General features: G+C 37.8%; 1 protein-coding gene across 1 annotated transcript; it reads right to left on the reverse strand.

Annotated features, from left to right (window-relative positions):
• Positions 1-242: 242 nt before the first annotated feature.
• Positions 243-20,831, reverse strand: LOC111149247 (alpha fetoprotein). Its single transcript, XM_022506205.1, has 15 exons — positions 20,650-20,831; positions 19,744-19,795; positions 18,601-18,733; positions 16,054-16,265; positions 14,809-14,941; positions 13,800-13,897; positions 11,127-11,256; positions 8,993-9,207; positions 7,238-7,370; positions 6,624-6,721; positions 5,937-6,075; positions 3,294-3,517; positions 2,049-2,181; positions 732-786; positions 243-395 (listed from the first exon to the last, which is right to left on the reverse strand). The coding sequence occupies exons 1-14, from the start codon at positions 20,732-20,734 to the stop codon at positions 742-744; spliced, it is 1,830 nt and encodes a 609-aa protein (XP_022361913.1). The 5' UTR covers positions 20,735-20,831; the 3' UTR covers positions 243-395; positions 732-741.
• Between the last annotated feature and the right edge of the window lie 89 nt (positions 20,832-20,920).

The following is a 20,920-nucleotide window of genomic DNA, read 5'->3' on the forward strand; positions in this document are numbered from 1 at the left end:
TGGTCATTTAATGAACAAAGTGCCCTGGCATCACAGTGCTTAACTTGAACATTTTTTTTTTTTTAAGTGCACCAGGGAATCTAACCTTGATGGTTGTAAGTCTACCCTTGAGTGGCTTTAATCTCCCACAACAACCAGGACCCAATGCTTATTTATCAGAATCTGCTCCAGATAATGGTATACATAACTATTTTTAAAAGCCATCTATAAATTTCCATAAATAAGCACACTAGGAAAAAGGAAACATTTGGAGATACTTTATTTATATGATAGGGAAATCTCACATTAAAGTCTTGATCATATCATTAATTCACAAAAAGGACTATCTCAGTTAAAATTAAAGGAAAAGATTCACACCAAACCATAAGGACTTATTTTGTCTCCTTTTCTTCCCCCTGTAATATGAACAAAAATATATTAAATTCTAACTCAATAAATGGGTGCAGAAGGTAACTGGTTCTATTATTTTACATCAGAGAAATTCTAAATAGAAGGGAAGGTCTTCTGATGGCATTCTCTGAAAACTTAGAAACAACCCAAGAGAACTTTGAGGTTGTTGAGTTACCATCATGGATGCAACTTTGCTCTGGTGTTTTAACATAAACTTTTTGTTGAATCGCATTTATTTTTAAGAAAAGAATTTAATGGTAGGTCTTAGGACGTATTTCACTATGGACCAATATTTTGGGAGAATGCTCACTCTATTTATCCTTGTTTGAACTTTTTGTTACCTGAAGTAATTTAAACTCCCAAAGCAGCACGAGTCTTTGAAATCAGTTTTGGACCCTGAAAATTAAAAACGAATAAAAGTCATCAGACAAAGAAATGAAGGACTGTGTTAGGTATACAGGTAACTCTCCATTATCCAGTGGTGAATTCAAGTACATCTCTGATGTCAACAAGCTGGGACAATGGACGTCAGAGAAAAAAAATCCACTCATACTACAGCAGAGAGAGTTTGTTCTAACAATGCCACTCTCCAAATTGTGACCAATCATCACCACAGCCCTCACCTTCCTCCACCAGTCAGTCATAGAAATTGGAAGGTTTGCAGACAAAGTACAGTCACCACGGGTTAACGGTCTCTATACCTACATGAATGTCTTCTCTTGTCAAGGGACATTTATCCGAAATGGTTTACATCAAACCTCTTTTACCAGTTTTGTCTTATCTGATTTAGTTACCTGTGTTCCATCCTCTTCTACTAAAAACACAGCCACACTGGTAAATATACACTTAGCAAAAACGCAGAATCACAGGATATCTTTTAAAAATATAAAGATGCTGGGCCCCTAGGTGGCTGAGTGGTTTAAGAGTCTGCCTTCAGCTCAGGTCATGACATCAGGGTCCTGGGATCAAGCCCCGATTGGTGGGGGGGAATGGTGTCCTTGCTCAGCGGAGAGCCTGCTTCTCCCTCTCCCTCTCCCTCTGCAGCTCCTCCTGCTTGTGGGCTCTTTCTCTCAAATAAATAAATAAAATCTTTTTAAAAAATAAATAAAATTATAATGATGCTATATTCAAATATATTTAGTAATATAAACTAAATGTAGCCAATTACAAATCCAGTTAAAATTGCTAAATGATAAGCTTAAGATAATTCTTAATCACTAGTCTGTTGGAATACCAAGGCATGCTCCTAAATGAATTCAAAATGTTTTTTATAAAATACTTCCCCAATATCTTGTTTGCACAATTATTTTGCTATTAAATCCTTTTAATTCATTTAGCTGACTTGATCAGTTTTAGGCCAGAGACTGTCTAAATTATCATCCATTAATTATATGTTCACTTTATAGTTTCCTCTATCAGGAAACAAATCAAACTTACTAATTCTCTTAACATATTTGAAAATTACGCTTCTTCCTAATATTTAGTGAGAAAATTGGGATTATTTCTTATATAGCATAAAATCCTTCACTCTATTTCTCAATAAATTAAAATCTCTCCGGCATTATTTTCAAGGTCTAGATTAGTGAACTATTCTTTTCATTATGCATTACAGAAAACAACTCCCAAGGATTTCAAGTGTGAAAATGAACTGCACACACCTCGTCCTCAAAGCAGGCGTCCTGCTCTTGGCCTGGGCAGCACTTTTCCAGTAGACCAGAGAAATCTGCAATGACAGCCTCAAGTTGTTCTTCTGTTATTTGTGGCTTTTGCTTCACAAGGTTAATGAGAAATCTATAATTTAAACAAAAGAGAAATCTGTTATGCAAAGGTACTGTTCTAAAGCCTTCCTAGAGGAAAATTTTTAGAGCCCTTGTGACCCTCCACCACAAACCCTCATTCCATCAACCCCTACCAGACTTACAAGTTATACTATGTCCAATGCCTTCATCAGAAATACGGAGGCTAGAAATAAACAGGCGTTCCACTGCTCTGGATTTGTGCAGATTATAGGTGGAACATGATTTTATAGTTGTACCATACTTAGGTGTAGTAAGACATGGTTTTTTCTTACTTGTCTCCTTTCCAGTTCTCCACTCTAAAGTACATTCTGTCCATACTCAAAAGCCCAGATCTCCAAACTCCTGCCATCCATAATTATCACACCCTTAACTGAGCATTGGCTCCACCAAACACCTACACTACTCAATTAGCAACACCTTCATGTGGGAATTAATGTTGACCAGGGAATAGGGAAGACTTGTCAGAGGAGGCAGCATTCTTACTGTACCTTGGAACATGACATAGGTTGTGACAGTGGAAAAGGGAAGAACGAGATCTCCGAAATGAAGGGAGAGCAAGTGAGTGTTAAAATGCATGGGAATTTGGGGAACATAAGTTGCATCAACTTGGATTACCATCACCATTACAGAATGCCTCCCACAATGAACTGAAATGTGCATTCCATCTCACAACACCCATACTTCATGGTTGAATCAAATATTATGCTTATTCTCTTCAAAAAGTAAACAGAGTGAAAAAAAGAGTCAATGGTGTTTTTCCAGTGTTTTGGAATGGAAGTACCCAAACTTACTGCCAAGACATATCCTAAGCTCCAAAATAGATTGCCTGCTTTCCCTCAGTCCCAACACATAATACAACAAGAGTTACAATGGAGACTATTTTTACAAACAAAAAATTGTCTGCCCCTGTGAATTTTTCCAGATCTATGTTCCAAGGAGGCTGTGAAGACACTGAAAGAGAACTATTTTAAAAGCCACCTTCAGTGTTTTGAGGCAGTAATGTTCTCCTAACAAGCCCAAGATTGTCGGGTGTGTAAGATAGAAATCTCAACTACTATTTCATGTCATTGGTCTTCTCCATGCTAGCAAATGATGATTTCTTACTGTTGCTTCATTGTTTGCAGTGCTACACCCTGAGCTTGGCACAGATCCTTATGGAAGATGAATTTATCGGGAGAGAAGGGTGAAGGGGTGTATGTTTCGTCCACCACTAAGCTGCTGAAACATGGCCTCCTGTTGGCGTATGAAGAAGTGCAGCACTGGCCGACACCAGGGTTTACAGGAGTCTCCTCATGCCTGATGCACAATTGTCCAATAATAAGATCAGCCTGGTTGGAAGAATGAGAAAGAAGGCAGCAAGGCAATTCAACATTAGCCACTAAGTGACTCAGGTTTCCAGAGAAGCATTGCGATTTTTAATGCTCAGTAATATATAATTAATATTACAGAAAAATTTGTTATCTATGGAGGGTCATGTGTTGCCACATTGCGGATTCATTTTTACCCGTCTGTTTGGTATAAACCTCACCATTTAGAGGCAGGTATTCCAAAGGTAACGTTGGAGATAGTCCTTTCAGATAGTTGTCAGCTGTTTGAAATGCATTTCCAATTATGTACCTACTTCCAAAGGGGAAACAATTACCTGCCCTGACCTAAGAAATCAATACATGGCTTAAATTTTTCATGTATATCTAGCTGAGCTTTCCATCTTATTTTTGGGACCCAGAGACTCGCTTTCTGAAGGAAAGAACTGAGCAGCCTAGCCTGTCCACATACACACACACACACATGCATGCATATGGCTAATATATAATCTTAACTGAAAAAACGTAAGTCTGGGGTGCTGGGTGGCTCAGTCAGTTAAGTGTCTGACTCTTGATTTTGGCTCGGGTCATGATCTCAGGGTCATGGGATCATCCTGCCTGGGACTCTGTGATCAGTTGGGAGTCTCTTTTGAAGATTCTGTCTCTCCCTCTCCATCTGCCCCTTTCCTGCCTTCGCAAGCACACTCACTGTCTCTCTAAAATAAATAAATAAATCTTAAAAAAAAAAAAAGAAGAAAAAAAAGAAAAGAAAGAAGGCTAAGGTGTGTTTGTGTGTGTGTGTCTTTTAGGGCTTTCCTAATGTAGACTCCTCCTACCTTCCACACTTCAGAGATATTTCTTAAACACCTGGCAATAACTCGTAATAACTCGTAATAACGCAAGATGTTTTGTGTGCGCACTGTGTATCGGGCCAGTGCTGAATGAGTTACAAGGATTACCTCATTTAAGACAGTCATCCTATGTGGGTGGTACAATTCTTATTCCTAAATGTCAGTTGAAAAATCTCAAGCCTAGAGATAAAACTCGTTTTCCAGAGTGACACTACTAACAAGTGGTGGAAGTGGGATGCGGGTGTGGGCAGGAGGCTTCCAGAACCGACACTTCTGATCTGTTACAACATCCTGTGTCCCTGCAGCCTCTCAACGTGTGGAATTCAACAAATGATAAAGAAGGTGCTGAATCACAGGGATCTTTTTACTCCTAAATTTTGGTGGAAAATTCTGAGACATGATGACTAGCTAGCAAGTAATTCCTCAGCATCAGAAAGAGGAAAAGGGCAACAATAAATGTACAATTGTATTCACAATTGTGATTTTAAGGGAAAAAATAATGAAAGAAAATTCAGCCTATAATCTTATGTATGACACCAGTGACATTAGAAAGTCACGCTACTATTCAGAAGGACTTACCCTGTTCTATACTCTTTACCTTGTTAAAGGGGGAAAAATATCCCTAATGTAATAAGATTATATTACAAAAGGCAAACATATAAGTATGGCTGAAAATAAAGTGACTAATTTTCAGCTCTCAGAAGTGAAGCTTTCATTTTTTTAACCCAATTCACATTTTTTTTTTTCACTGTGTCCATTAGACCGAACTCAGTGCTCATGGGTGCAAAGCGGCATAACTGAGATATATGTGTGAACTAGATGTAAGGGGATAATAGCACAGCAGAGGTGTATGAGACCGGCAGGAAACTCTGAAGAAGGTATGGCCTTGGGTGCTGGAGCTTGGGCCATGGAAAGACGTGCATATGCATCCAAATATCAGACCCACCATTTCCTACCTGGGAGAGCTTGTCCTAACATAACTTCTTTGAGCCTCATTGTCTTTATCTATAAAGTGAAGATGGTAATGGGGCATACCAAAAGGGAGTATTATAATCATTAAATGACATAATACTTTTTTTAAAAAGTACAGTATGGGTCTTTAGTGTAATCCTGAAAAATTCCTATGTTGTTATTAGGGTGAAGTGACTGTCTCCAGGTTGGTTTAGGAAAGGTGACAGTGAGATGCAGGGCCTCAAGGTGTAGGGGAGTTTGAAATCCAATAGACTCACTCCTCGGTTTTCCTTTTCTTCTTCTTAGTCGTCTTCTTTTTCTTAACAGTATTTAGTGAACCAAAAGAAGAAATCACAAACTGAGTGACATGTTGGTTATTCTATCTTTCTTGTCCATAAAGCTTGCTTGAACAGTGTTGGATACACTGGCTGCGCGCCCACCAGCCATTCTAGAAGGACAGGAAGGCTGGCCACATGCCCGCTGTTCAGAGCTGAGTGCACAGCCTCTCCAGCTGAACGACTTGAACTAGTCTGGTAAAGCCATCTCCACAGCAGTTTTTACCATCTCCTCTAAGTGGGAATCACGAGACTGTTTCAAGCCAAATGGGGCAGAAACACAACGGGACTAAAGAAAACACTCACCGCTCCTTCGCCACAAGCCAACTGTTTGTCCTCATTGAGTTGGCAACAAGTAGCTGCTGCCGTTGCCATTTTCCTGGTAAAGGCCATCAGCTCAGGTGGGGTCAGCTGAGGGGCCTTCTTTGTGTATGCAACGAGAAACCTGGAAGAAGCATTTTTCACCAAATCCTGAGTCATTCGTGAGTTTTGGGGCTCCTCACCCCTCCAACACCTTTTTTGATATCAGAAGCCCTGAAATCAGCTCATTTGTTTTAGGCACATGATACTAAGACCACCTTTCAAGATGCATTTACTCTAACAACCACCACGGCACTTCTCTTCTATCAACATATCACAATGTGAAAACAGACTCGGGATGGTAGGCTGACTTCTACTGCCAACATCAAAGCTTCAGTGATTTTAATTTTGATCTATTCCTTGTTTCAACAATGACAGACTCCAAAAATCTGCACAACTGGGGGAAGCCAAAGCCAGTACCAAAGATCATTCACAAGTCATTCTTCTTCCTCCCTAAAAGAGGGAAATGGGGATGCCCACCTCATAAGGGAAACTGGGTGATCAGAGTACATTGCTTTTCAATCTGAAAAGGGGCCTGAAATTAGAGTAGTGTTGGGTGACTAATTTAGGTTGGTATTTCCCTCACTAGATCATCATTTTAAATCACGAAAAATACTGTTTAAAAAAACTTACGCATTTTGTAAGTAGTATTCTCCTAGTTTCTGGAAGAGGCCACAGCTTCGCTTTGCCAATGCTTGGCTTTCTTGGATGTATTTCTCTAATTCTTCTTCCTGAAAATACCAGCATTATTACATACTTTTTTTCTCTTCCTGAACACAAAACTTCGTATGTAAAAATTAATCAATAACATATTATTTTATTATGACACCAATCTTAGAAAAAAGCAATTTTAGACATTTTTTTAAATACTAAAGATAATGAAGTATGAATTGTGAGAATTAAAGCAAATGGACTTTGGGCAGATTAAAACTTTGTGAATCACACAGAATTCAATCTTTGGATAAAGGACTACAGTTCTTTCTGTACAAATTCCTGCTTTTCTGGAACTGTTCAACAATGAATATTAGTTTTATTCTGTGTGTCAAGGACATTTTGGTTACCATTTTTACTTCTAAAGTAGACCACTAGTTGTTTACTATTATTTAATAACTACTTAATATCTAGATGACTACTAAATAGATTAGCTAGCTACTAGTTAACACCTAGATGCTTTCAAACAAAAAGCATTTTTGATGGGTAACCTCCATGAAGTTTTTCAGACTCTCCTCAAAGCTAGAGCAATTTACCCCTTTATCCTGGCAATCAAGAGGGTTTTCAGACTGGGAGCACTTCTCCAATAATTCCTGGTATCCTTTAGCGACTCTTAGAATAACTGGGACAGCAAGTTTCGTATGTCTTCTCGAATATTCATAAGTAAATCTGAAATATGTGTGAAAAATATCCTGTTACTGGAACTATGAGACAATTTATTCCCATGTTATATGGAATGCAAAAGTGAAAATTCAAATACATAAACCTGGAAATCAAATTATGACTTGTACTATATGCATGGTAAAACCATTAATACAAATAACAATCCCTCCAATTGTTCTAAAATGGTATTTTGTTTTCTTCTGCACTCTTCACCTGGGTTTTTCAATTATGAACTTCACAGTCATTCATTCAACAAATGTTTTTTCCAGCACCTACTCTATGTAAGCATTTCTCCAGGCAGTAAGGATTCAATAATGTATAAGATAAAATGCCTGACCTCTCAAAAGCATACCTTATAGGGTGACAAAAGCAGTCTTTTCTTAAACAAGAAATAGGTCATCAAATTCAGGTGGTGATAAATCAGTGAAGAGAAATGAAGGAAGATACGATAGAAAGGGAAAAGTGACTCCTGATTGACAGCATTGTTTAAGAAATGTCACTTTGGGCCTCTCTTTTGGAACAGAACCTGGGTGAGGGAAACCACATAAGGATCTGGGGGAAGGAAGATCATTCTCAGCTGAGAAAACTTCTACTGTGAAGAACCTTTCTAAGTGAAGAACAATTTCTGTTAAACAATTAACATTGGATGTTCAGGTGGGTCAATTTAAAGATAATTCTTGGATTTACTAATTGTATTTCCAAGTTATAGAAGTAAATCATATTAATTCTGCCACCAATAAATTGTCAATGCAGCTTTCTTCAATCTGGACTTTGCTCTTGTGTGCGTAATTTTACTGAGCAGCGCAAACTGTGTGAATGTCCAGTCTGAAAGCAACTATAGAGTGATATCCTTAGGGAATATTAAAAAGAAAATTGGGCCTTTTTTATTATTACATTAGAAGCAGACTCTTAAATTTATAAAGACCTTTGGTGATCATTAGGCATAATATCTTTAGAGTTGCCCAAATCCCTCCTCTCATGGTGTCCATAGACACACACTGTACACTAAAGGACAATGTATTAACTTGACGCTTTGCTTCCCTTAAAGGCAAATAGAATGGGAACATGTCCTATCAGTTACAGTGATACAATCAACTACTATGCTGCAAGTGTCTCAACATATGTTTTGATTTTCTTACAAAAATAAAACATACATTAAATAAATAGCAAATAAACTGTTCTAATGAAAGCCCTTCTACCTATCACTGGAGTTAAGCTTTGAGGGAAAGTTCTTAAAATATGCCCAATGAAAAAGCACATTCTTCACCATGAGCCCTTCTTATCACAAAATATTTATATCATATTTGGAAGCTCAGTGGTGGTCTTCATACGAGTAATCCATATGAAGATGGCACGACAATGCTTCTGATGCCAGAGAAATTGATACAAAATAAAATATAACTTCAGCTAATAACAGCAACAGTGAAAGTTTCATCAGTATAGGATAGATCCCATTTCCTTGTTTCCTACTTACCTGCTTAAATATATTTTGGCTCAGAACATTCTAGCATCAACCTCACATACTAAGCTCAAAAACCATAGCCATCATTCCCCATTTCAGCCACACAAAGCTGTCAGCTACATCCTAATCTTTACTTATGTGAACATACATTTACAGAGTGTGTTACCTTGCCATGAAAAGATCTTTTTCCCTTGAAGAAAAATGGTTGAAATCTCTCTCTCCTAAAAACCTGTTTAGATTTGGAGATAAGCCTTCAGGTCTGTCATCATTTTCTGCATGAATTATGCATTGACCAAGTTCAAGTATGGGCAATTTGCAGCATTCTGCTATTTTGCTTGACAGAATATCTTGTTGAGAACATATGTAGGACATAATTTTTTCCTGTAATAGGAAAAATAGAGTATAAGTTTTAAAGATTTATTCTTTAATGCAGGACCTCAGGGTCAGTTTTAAGAAAGGAAGGAAAGGAGGGAGGATGGGAGGGAGGATACAAAGGCTGAAGGGAGAATAGAAAGGAGAGGTGGGAGGGAAAGGAAAGAAAAAAGGAAGGAATAGAAAAAAGGCATTCTACCTTGTCTCGCATTTTAGTGCTTTTTCACCCTAGTTTGCCTTTCCTCACTCCTTTTCATCTAACCCTTTTTTTTTTTTCAATTCTTCTTTTCATAGTGGTCAGCTAAAACCTATTTTATTGTATTAGGAAGATTTTTAAAACCAGAGAGAAATATCCTCTTCAAACTGAATGACAGGCACATTGGTGTATATCTTCTACTCCTATTGAAATTTGCTACTGGACAAAGTTTGCGGTCAATGTCCTAATACGGAGAGCAAACTTTCTGCTCCACTGCAACAGAATGATCTGCAGTGACCCGCTGTGACCTCCAGAGGGCAGGCTATAATGAAATGGCAGCTCATCTAGGGGGCCAGAATGAAGCAGAGCCTTCATGTAACTGTCAGGGGACTAAAAATGCTATGTATTCTCAATAAGGAAAATTAGAAAGCATTATTCAGTCATTAAAATGAATTTACATGCCGTACTGAAATTAATTTTTCCATCTTAAAGGAAAAGGGTGGTTATGAGCTCCAAAAATGGAAAAAGAATTTTTAAGTGCCTATAGAGGTAATAGTAAAACTGTCAACTAAAACCAAGAAAACTCACTTCAAAGAAAAACAAAAGAGTTCTTTTTATGGTGTCTACTATGCAGGTAGAAACTTCTAAAAAGAAAAATAAATGAAATTGGAAATCTGTCTTTGGGACTATTCCCCCGTTCCTCATACCAGGATCTCTGCCCAGGCTCGGACACTGTCCCCTTGGGGCCTCTCACAGCCTCAGCTTCTGGATGACTTCCAGGACTCTTTCAGCCAAACTGTGGAAGGACCAGCTGAAATAAGCATTTTATCCTCACATTTGACCTTTTGGAAACCATGTCCAAGCCCAGAATTTCAAGCCATTTGAATATCTAAGAGCAATGATTTTAAACTTTCTTGGAGAAGAAGGTGTCCCACCAGGGACTGGAGAGGGAGTAATCTGGGGATAGACAGGTCTCTGGCACAGTAGGTAAGAAGTCTAAGGTTGGCCCAAAATAGATGAATGCCACACTGCTTAATTGGTGACCAACTATGGCATGCTCGAGGATTCTGTGTTGGAGGGGTTGGGGCTTTGGTTTTCAATTCTCCTAGAGCCCTCTATCCATACTTCTCTTTGGCATGTTTAGCTTTGTACCTTGTAGAACAGTTTCTTGTGTTCTTTTTGTTTCTTGTGCTACTTTGCTGTATTCACAGAATAGATCTATCTATCTGATCGGTATAAGAGAGCCCCTTCCATGTGCTTCCATGCTGTCAGCCTGTGGAGATAACAGTAAACAGAAGACAGTCCCTATGCGTCTCATCTCTACCAGACTAGAAATTCCCTGAGCGCGTGCCTTCCTAACAAGTGTTCTTCACTGTGTTTAGCACACAGAAAGTATTCAATATATATTTTTCAAGTGAAATAACAAATGGATGGGAAAACAAATTTGTTATGAGTAAAGAGTCTGCCTCTCCCCTACCCCAAGATCCTATGTGGAGTTTACAGTCTACCTCAGAAGGAGGAATGAAGGAGCACTGATCAGCTCACGGGAGGAAAACATCGCTTAAGTGAAGGTAGAAGATGGTTTCAGTTTCACTACCAAGAAGTCTGTAACTTTCCTCAGCCACCTAGTTACCCTACCCTGTGACCAGCTCGGACAGCTTTCTCCCATTTAGAATGACAGTCAAAAGAAAGAAAAGGAAGTGGAATTATCTCAGGAGGCAAGACTATTTACCCCATCCTGCAGACACTCCAGCACGTTTCCTCTGCAACATTCCTCATGTATGTGGGCCACATCCAGAACCAGTTTCTGAATTTCAGTAAAATTAGCTTTGGAAAACTTTTGACTCAGTTTCGTAACCGTTCTAAAGGAGGGAAGGAAATGGAAGTCACTCCTGGTTATCGACCAACATTAAATAATAGAGTATTAGTGTAGTTGCTGCTCCCAAGAACTGAAATGCTCTTGCTATCTCAAAAGAAGAGGTAAAGTGTTCTAAGTCCTGTCAATTCCAGCCCAATCTTTCATGGCAATTGCTTTCTAAATTGACCTGTCCCCACAAGTAGTTTGGACATGATTTATTTGTCTTTAACACCCTTTCTGTGAATCTAGAGGAAATCTATCTTTCCACTGTTCATCCACGATGCTGGGTGTTTGGAGTTACCATCGTGAGTTGGCAGGAAAAAATTAAAAGGACAGACAATTAAGAAATAGAAAATTCCATGAGAATAACAATCATTTTTTACTTAGGAGAAAAAAATTTTGTGAGAATACAGGAAAGGGTGTATATGGGCAAATCAATGAAGTGAGACAAGAAAGTACAGCAGACTAAACATCCAGACATGTCAAAATGCCAAGCCACGTAGTGTGGCCCAAAAGGGACGTTAGAAGTAAAAAGTCTTGTAACTTCTACATATTTCCTTAAATTTTAAGAGATCTCTAGATGAAGGAAGCAACTGTAGTGTTGCCGCTTCTGATAAGGGTAGATTTTCTTTATGAATGAATAACATTTAAAGGTAATCACTTATGGATAGTGATTGATAAAAGTCATTATAATAATATTTTAATTTATGTTTTATTAGTAAGATAAACTGAAAGCAATTTATGAATCAATTCATGAATCAATCTAATAGCATTGGAAGGTATTTAAAGCAACATCTGACCTATTCCAAGAAAAAAATTTCAGTCTTGGAACTAACTCCATGACTACAAACTTTAACCTAGATCTCCACTGTGTACAATATGCTTAAATGCATAATTTACCAAGCAAAGAAATAAATAGACTTTGAATGCATGGACTTAATACTCTTCCGTTGACATCTCAGATATTTTCCCCGACTAGAAATGTCTCATCATAAAAGTTGAAGCACTTGAAGCCAGTTACGTAGTATCAAATTTTCTAGTGGCCACATTAAAAGGTAAAAAAGGAAACAGTTAAATCCATCCTAATAATATTTTTGACCCCACTATGTCAGAAATAATACCAATTCAACCTACGATTTCATTCCTCTGTGGAAGCTAAAAAATAAAACAAATGAATAACAGAATCAGACCTACAAGCAAACTGACGGCTGCCAGAGAAACGGGGCATGAGCAGGAGCAACATGAGTGCAGGGAGTAGAAGACGTGGGCTTCCACTTATGGGATGAAAAAGTCGTGGGAATAAAAGGCACAGCAGAAGGAGTACAGTCAATGATATTGTGATAGCGTTGTGTGGCGACAGATGGTAGCAACACCTGTTGTGAGCAGACCATAACTTATGGAGAAAATGAGTCACTATGCTGTATACCTGAACTAATGTAACATTGTGTGTCAACTCCATAGGAATCAAAAAATTCTTTAAAAAAATTTTTCAATATGCAATTAGCATAAAAACCTATTAAGAAGATATTATACATTCTCTTTCTCATACTAAGTCTGTAAAATCTGGTATGTCTTTTCCACCTGGAGCACACAGAGTTCCTTATTCACTGCGTGGGAGCTGCATACAGAGAGCGGCAGCCGTGCTGTGTAGCGCAGCCTAGACCATTGGTGATTCTGATTCTGAAACATCTGATGTCAAAGTCTCAACTGTCAGCATACAAACAATCCAAGATCACTGGCCTAGCAGACAAATAGGTGTAAGGAAAATAAATCCTGATCAGGACCTAGAAAACTGGGTTCTGCTGACAGGCAGTGTGGTCTTGAGTAAAGGGCTCTAATCTCCCTGGGTCCCAGTTTATTCATATGTAAAAATGAAGCAGCTGAACTAGATGATTAACTCTTTGGGATTTTTGTGTATTCCTCTTTATCCTAACAACAGAGATTGAGTATGAGATAGAGGTCAATTACGTAGGATTTAAAAAGTGTTAAGAAGTAAAACAGGATTGGAAGGAGACTTATGGAGAAGGACACCTGCTGTGCCCGGAGAGGCGGGTGGGGTTTGGAAGGTAGGTGGGACAGCATGGTAGTGGGGGCTAGAGTAGATAACTGTCATGTGAAGACATAGGGAAGGGATGCTTGGGCTGAGTTATCACAAGATCTCCTTTTTTTTCTGAGAAAGGGTAATCTTTCGGGTGCCTGGGTGGCTCAGCTCAAGTCATGATCCCAGGGTCTTGAGATCGAGCCCGCATCGGGCTCTCTGCTCAGCGGAGAGCTGCTTCCTCCTCTCTCTCTGTCTGCCTCTCTGCCTACTTGTGATCTCTCTCTCTGTCAAATAAATAAATAAAATCTTAAAAAAAAAAAAGTGTTAAGCAGCAAGTCCGTGGGTTAGCATCCTTCCAATCCTGGAGTTTCGTGATCCTAAGCCATGAGCTCTTATCAAAGGAACCTTCATTCTCTATCACAGTGACAATGAGAAAAATGAGCTCAAACAGCAAAATGGTAGTTTTGCAGATCTCACCTTCTTCCCTAGATACTGCTTAAACTTACATGGCTCGGAAGGTTCGGGGTCCAAAATTTTTCATCACTGCGCATATATGTTGATTTAACAAACTGCTGTCTCTTAATTCTTTTGTAATCAGTGCTGTCTAGATACAGAAGAAACAAGATGTTAGGAAAGGATGTATTTTCCTTTACAGGTGCTGATAATTAGAAAAACAACCTATGCAGGTAAACCATCAAACCATAAAAAATTTTTACTAAAATTTAAATGTGATACATTTTTATGGACCTTTCTTCATTCTTTCTTGTAGACTGGTTTATATGCATCGAAGCCAGACAGATGAATTTAGAAGACCTTAAAACAAGAACATTATAACTTTCTTACTTGGGATAATGAGTAAACAACTGTACTTTTAAATGAATTGAAACCTGATAATTTCTTAAACATTTGTCACCAAAAAAAAAAAAGAAAAGTGACAGCCTGACATTCTGGGAATAGTCACAGTTCTTAAGAAGTTTTTCTTATTAGACTTCTGGTGGCAAGTAATTAATTGTGGGTGTTCTTCTAACTCTCAAACTTAAGAAAGCTACTCACTTCTCTAAACCTAAGTTTCCTTTGGTTAGATAATGATATTTACACCTCAGATTTGTCCTGAGGATCAAAAGAAATAATGAGTGATAAAGTATTTGTCATAGTTTTCTTTTTTCCTCTGTCCTTTTGTGTCTCCTTTTCTCTTCCTGCTGATTCTACCCAATCTTTTACCTCCTATTCCTCTCTCTTTCATTTATGTTACCAGCCATACATATCCCTGTCTTCTTTTATCTCCAGCCCCCCAAACCCATGTCTTTTGTCTTGTAATAATTATTGGTCAAAAGAGTGAATACAAAACAGCAAGTCCAGCTGTTTTAGCCCAAAGAATATCAGACTGCTGAAATATGTTTGATTCTGAACATGGTATTGTGCATGCAAAGCATATTCCATTTTTAACTTTGTTTGGTTTTAATGAGTCATAGCCAGATTAAAGTATTGGTTCAGATATCTGTACAAATAGAATACCTTTGTTTGGAAGCATTCAGCTGCATTTTCAGCTTTGCAGCAAGCTGGAATTATTTTGCCATAGTGGTCAGCCAAAGAAAGAATCGTGGGTGCATACAGAAAGGGGTGCCTTCTTGCTATCTCGTAGATGTACCTATGAAACAAAAAGATGCTGTAAGATTTGCAAACATATATTAAAAAAACTACTAGAACTGGACTCTGGAATTTGCTTAAAGAGTCAAAAAACAGTCAAAATTTTTTCCATGTGCTGACAAAAATTTTACTTACTACAGATCCCCAGGGGGAGAAACACTCTGACCACCAATACTATATTTTATCATGAGAATCAAATAGGCAGAAATGCTGACTATAATTCTTATCAAGGTGTCCATTTCAATAAGCACACTCAGACATGTTTGGGGGTCAGGAAATCCAGACCACCACTAAGTAAAATAGAAAAGCGGAGTCTTTTTTTCCTCATCAGTACAGAATGGAATCATCCACGGTGACAGTCTCCATAGCAGAGATGGTCTAAGGGCAGGCTCTCTAGTTCTCTGGCTCAGATGTACAAGACAGATGTGATGGAGAGTTCGATATAGGATTCCCCAACAGAGAACCTGAGATCAAGTCCCTGCTTGGGAATGTACTAGCACTGTGCCCTCGGCCCTCAGTTCGAATTATCTTAACTTTTTAAACTTCAGTATTCTCATCTGCAAAATGGGAGGAAGAAGAATGACAGGAAAGAGGACAGGAGACTTCAAAGGCCCGTGTGAGCATTAATCTGATCAGACATGCCAAGAACCCATGGTCCTATAACATCTTAACTGCTTGGTAATTGCTAGCCATGCTTCTGTACCTTAAACCTTCCTGGAGCTCTAATTATTTTTTATTTTCAGGCAATTTGGTAAACATGAAACACCAGATATTTGACTCCAGAAGGAGTCACTTTGTGTGGTACTAAAATATTCTTGGGTGAGCTAAAATGGAGAGATTAAATGGGTTAAAAAAAAAAAAAAGGTTCATCTCAAGATACTAAGGGAACAACTGGTGGGTCTGGTGTGTGGTCTCTACCACATCTACCAGGCGTGCTGTGGAAACAAAGCTGCACTGAAAATGGCTCACCTAATTTCCCAGGGCCTCAGCAAATGCAACATCATTACCACTTCTCCATGGTCTAGAGTACATCCGTAAATTGCAGAAATATAGATTCTGCTTGATACTGCTCTCCTCCAGAAGTTTTAATCTACCTTTAAATGGGATCCTTACCTATTCATGAACATATCCCTGCTTTCTTCATATGCTTTACACCTGGTGACAGGTTCTGGAACTTGGAAGGGTGGGATGGATGCTGGAGCAGCCTTTCTGCGCGCTAGTAAACAGTTATGTCTTTCCTCTTCACTTTGGCTGCAGCAATCTGAAAGTCCGTATTTTTCAGAAATTTCCTTCTCATGGCAAATTTCTTCCAGAAAGACAGACAGCTAGAAGAAAGATTTGAATTTTCTGCTTATTTGTTTCTTAAATGTATCTATTTTAAAAAGAGAGTGACGGAGCTCATGAGTGGGGGTAGGAGCCGAAGGAGGGGGAGAAGCACACTTCCTGGGATATGGGGCTAGATGTGGGGCTGGATGTGGGGCTAGATGTGGGGCTAGATGTGGGGCTGGATGTGGGGCTAGATGTGGGGCTAGATGTGGGGCTGGATGTGGGGCTGGACATGGGGTTTGACATGGGGTTTAACGTGGAGTTTGAGCCCAGGACTCTGGGATCATGATCTGAGCCAAAGGCAGATGCTTGACTGACTGAGCCACCCAGGCACCCCAAGAAAGTTTTGCTTTTAATGAAGGCAACTGAGTTTACCTTGAAATTCTGTAAAACACATATTTCTAATATCCCAGATCAGAACTACAGACTAAAAAAACAATTGCCTATACAAATCCCAATATGTTTAATTTCAACCTATGAGAACTTCCTTTCATGCCTTTTGGGAAATGGAATTTTAGTTTCCAACCTTGAGAAATACATATGACCGTTAGACAAAATTACTTTCTCTTAAAAGGAAAAAGGCCATACAATATTTTATTTCCCCCCCAAAAAAATTTGAAATAGTTTTCCCCTTTTATATTACAAGCAGTTTGGCACCATGATGTCTATAAGCTTTTTAAAAAATACATAAACCACTTTTTTTGTTGCTTTAACTTTACCAAAATCAGATGATGACATCAAGAGTCTAAAGAATGCCTCTGATAGGAAGCCTGGGTGGTTTAGTCTGTTAGGCAACTGCCTTTGACTAAGGTCATGATTTTGGAGTCCTGGGATCAAGTCCCACATTGGGCTCCCTGCTTGGTGGGAAGTCTGCTTCTCCCTCTGACCCTCTTTTTTCTCTCTCTCATTCTCTCTCAAATAAATAAATAAAATCTTTAAAAAAAAAAAGAATGCCTCTGAGAAATACATGTTTCATTCTTCTCAGGAAATTTTTATTTGGCTTTTATTAACTGCTAAAATTTAAGGAACCTTAGAAATTTTAAGTAAGATTTTCAATTCCCAATCCACATAAAAATTATGCCTTTAAGTTTGCAATGAAAAATCACCAACCGGTAACATCACCGTGAACCTCTCATTGGATGTAAAGTTGCAATATGGAATGTATTTTGCTTAATTCATATATATTTTTAGATTAGCAAGGCAAGACAAAAAATAGAGATGCAAAACAAAGAGTATTATTAAGTTATCAATTTCAGAGTTGGAAAGTATTTTGTATCTTTTAAAGGGCATCTCCTCTGCAATATTCCAGATATATTGACTTTTGGCCATTCATCAACCCCACCATGATAGAAAATTCTTTGGCCTTTTGTTCCATAAGTGGCTAACTCTAATCATTATAAGGTTCCTAGTTTTTTCCACTGAGATAAAATAAACAATCATAACTATGATTTATTGATCTTCTACATTAAGATATACTAAAAATAACTATTCATTGTTTAACTAAAATTCAAAGTTAAGTGAGTTCCATATTTTGTTATTCTCTTTTGCTAATTCTGGCAACCTTCAGTATGTGCTATGCTGCTCACAGAGTGTAACGAACCCACGAAGTGTGGCTATTTGGAGCTCAATGACCTAGTTTAAATCCTGGCTCTGGTCTCCCTTAAAAACGTTGCCTAACCTCTCTGTACCTCAGCTTCCTCAACTAGAAGAGTAGCACTTACCTGCTGGGATTATTGTAAAGATTTAATGAATTCATATTTGTAGGTGAAGTGGATACTCGACCAGTGACCCCAGCAAGGGTCTCTCGGCTCACTGGCCTTCCACTGATTCATCCGGGCTATGCTCTCGGTCATAAACTATTTTTATTCTCAATAGGTATGTCACACTCTCTAGAATAATGCCTGTCACGTTGTATGAGTAATAAAAACTAACTTCTGTTACTATTATTACATCTATTTTTATGACAACCCTGAAATGGAAGCTATTATTATTCTTTATTTTATAGATAAAGCAACTAAATCTCAGAGAAGTCCAGTAACATGTTCATGGTCACCGAGATACTGAAATTTCAGAACCTTAGCTCTTAGTCCCTGTGCTTCTTTTGTCTCTTTACAACAGGTACCCACTCTTTTCTGCCCTCTTTAGCAATTCACAGTTAATTCGACTCCTTCTTCATGTAACAGCTCCTCAAATATTTAAATGTGTTTCTCATGCCACCCCTGTGTCTTCTCCTCTGCCTGCTAAACTTTGGTCAAATATCACAGTGGGATTTTATTAGTAGCAGTATTAGCAGTAGTATTGGTATTAGTATTAGTATTATTAGTATTCACTCACCTGGCCTTCTAAACAACCTACAGGCTGCTCACTGCCAGTGGATTTCTCAATTACAGTCAGTGTATCCTTCACCATTTTGCTTACATCTTTGTAAGTGGCTTCTTGAACAAACTGAGCAAAAAATATGGTAGCTCTGGAACAAAATACATAAGAATACTTAAGAAACAGAAATGTCAGCTGCTTTTTCTCAAGAGTAGTTTTTGTTTTGGTTTTCTGTTAAGTGACCTGTGTAGGGGGTAACTTTTGCTAAAAATTTATGTGAAATTAGGTTCTAGTCATCCAGAAAGAAATGTCCATCTTCTGGCTTCCTCGACCCCAAAATATACACATATCTATTAAAAAATCAAAGTGGAATTGCAGGAGCACTGAGTGTTAGATGCAAACAATGAATCATGGGAACACTACATCAAAAACGAGTGATGTACTGTACGATGACTAACATAATGCAATTTAAAAAAAATCAATGTGGAATTCCCATAATAGTGGTTCCTGCTTTTGAGGTCACCCACTGCAATGTACCTATAACTCAGGGCATCTATATTCTATAGTTCCTTTTAAATTTAAGCAAAGAATTTGTCATTAGATCTCTGCGTATAACTACTCCCAGTCTGATCAAGATCTGATCCAAGGTGGTGTTCATAAATTGATTCAAAGAATGGCTTTAACAGGTTTCTGGGCGCAAGTAGTAGCAGTAACATACTACTTCAAATTCCTTATTAGAAACTTCAGGAGTGTGGAATAGACAGCAATCAAAAGAAAAACACACTCTCTACAAATAATAGGAAGTAGAATATTTTACCTCCTATTATCTGCTACTAAGATTTATGTAGTATTCAGAATAGAGACTATTGTAATATCATCTCATTGGTATTCATTTATATATATACTGGTATGATACTCACCTTGAGTTGCTAGGATCTGATTTGGTTTTTCCCAGGGAATTTCAAGGAATCAAGGTTACTATCTAAGGTGTGGGCCAACAGCTCAACCTCTTCAAAATAAATTTGATATTCAGTATAAGAAATGTCTTCAATTTGTTTTTATACTTTTTAGAACTCATAGGGCTATACAGCTTCATTTAATTACCTCACTAAAATTATCATCGGTTCATATTTGAAGGGCATTTATATGAGCAAAACTTACAGGTCGACTAAATTCACCTCTGCCGAACATTGGGAAGAATCCAAGATGGAAGCTGAAAGGCAAGACAAACTCCATGAGAAATGGCGTTTTCAACCGCAACCAGGAAAACGATCGTTATTTCGCAGAAATGTGTATGTTTAAGTTAGAACTATACAATTTTGGAACAATTTAGAACTATACAATTTTATATTTCAGTTAAAACTATACAATTTCAGAACAATGCAACTGAGATGACATCAAGGAGCATCTATCCAAACACCTTCATTTTTAACTTGAGAAAACTAGGAGACTAAGGAATGGCTAAGTTAACAAGAATAATTGATGATAGAGTTACCACTAAAATCCAGTTGTTCGGTTTCCCCCTGTACTGTGGTGTTCTAATTGGCTTGGAAATCAAAGGATTAAAAATACATTTCAGTCCTCCTTTTGAACATGGTTACATCATAGCTCACTTGCCTACTTATATCGCAGTCACAACATTTCTTCTTTAGTCTAATAATGGTCCATTTTTCTGAAGTGAAGAGTAAAGATATTACTTACTTTACTGGTCTGAGGAGGTTTTATATGTGAAGGAACCAGAATTATAGCCTCATATATAAAGTTAGAGATATAATATAGATACATATATTTCAAAGTTAATGTGTATACCAATTAAATAAATAATATACAAAATATTAATTCCATGTGGACTATATAAGCCATTCAGAGGTAATGTTAAACACCACTGTGATTTTGTAAACCTCTTGTAAAGTCACAAGTTTATTATTCATTTAAAGATGTTCATCACTAAATATTTTTCCTCCATGTGGAACAGTGAATATAAATAAATCATAACAAATGAATAAATGCAAATTTAAGAAATTTGATATAGGGAAAAGACAAAAAAGAAAACACAAAATATCTTACCTATTCCATATGCATTTCTATGCACTGTTCTGGATTCAGAAAAATTTAGTAGGAAAATTAAAGGAATTGATACCACCCACTTCATGGTTGCTATTTTGTTGTTGTCAATGATGGGGGGAGTATATTGAAAATCTGGCTGTAATTCTTTTATACCCTTCTCAAGCAATGCCTGTTAATTAGTAATCTTTTGTTAGTGTATGGGGATATCTGTTACTTTATTTTCTTAGGTTGCAAATGGGACAACTTGTCGATAATTAACAGCCCAGGGATT

The sequence above is a fragment of the Enhydra lutris genome, unplaced genomic scaffold (assembly GCF_002288905.1).
Source record: "Enhydra lutris kenyoni isolate GAN:26980312 unplaced genomic scaffold, ASM228890v2 scaffoldscaffold21, whole genome shotgun sequence".
In the NCBI taxonomy this organism is placed as follows: domain Eukaryota; kingdom Metazoa; phylum Chordata; class Mammalia; order Carnivora; family Mustelidae; genus Enhydra; species Enhydra lutris.

Coding starts and splice junctions, on each gene's coding strand:
- LOC111149247 (XM_022506205.1), bottom strand. CDS start 20,734: ATGAAGTGGGTGGTATCAATTCCTTTAATTTTCCTACTAAATTTTTCT. Junction 18,734..19,743: donor GAGGTGAATTTAGTCGACCT/GTAAGTTTTGCT, acceptor ATTTTGTTCCAG/AGCTACCATATTTTTTGCTC. Junction 787..2,048: donor ACGCCTGCTTTGAGGACGAG/GTGTGTGCAGTT, acceptor TTTAATTTTCAG/GGTCCAAAACTGATTTCAAA.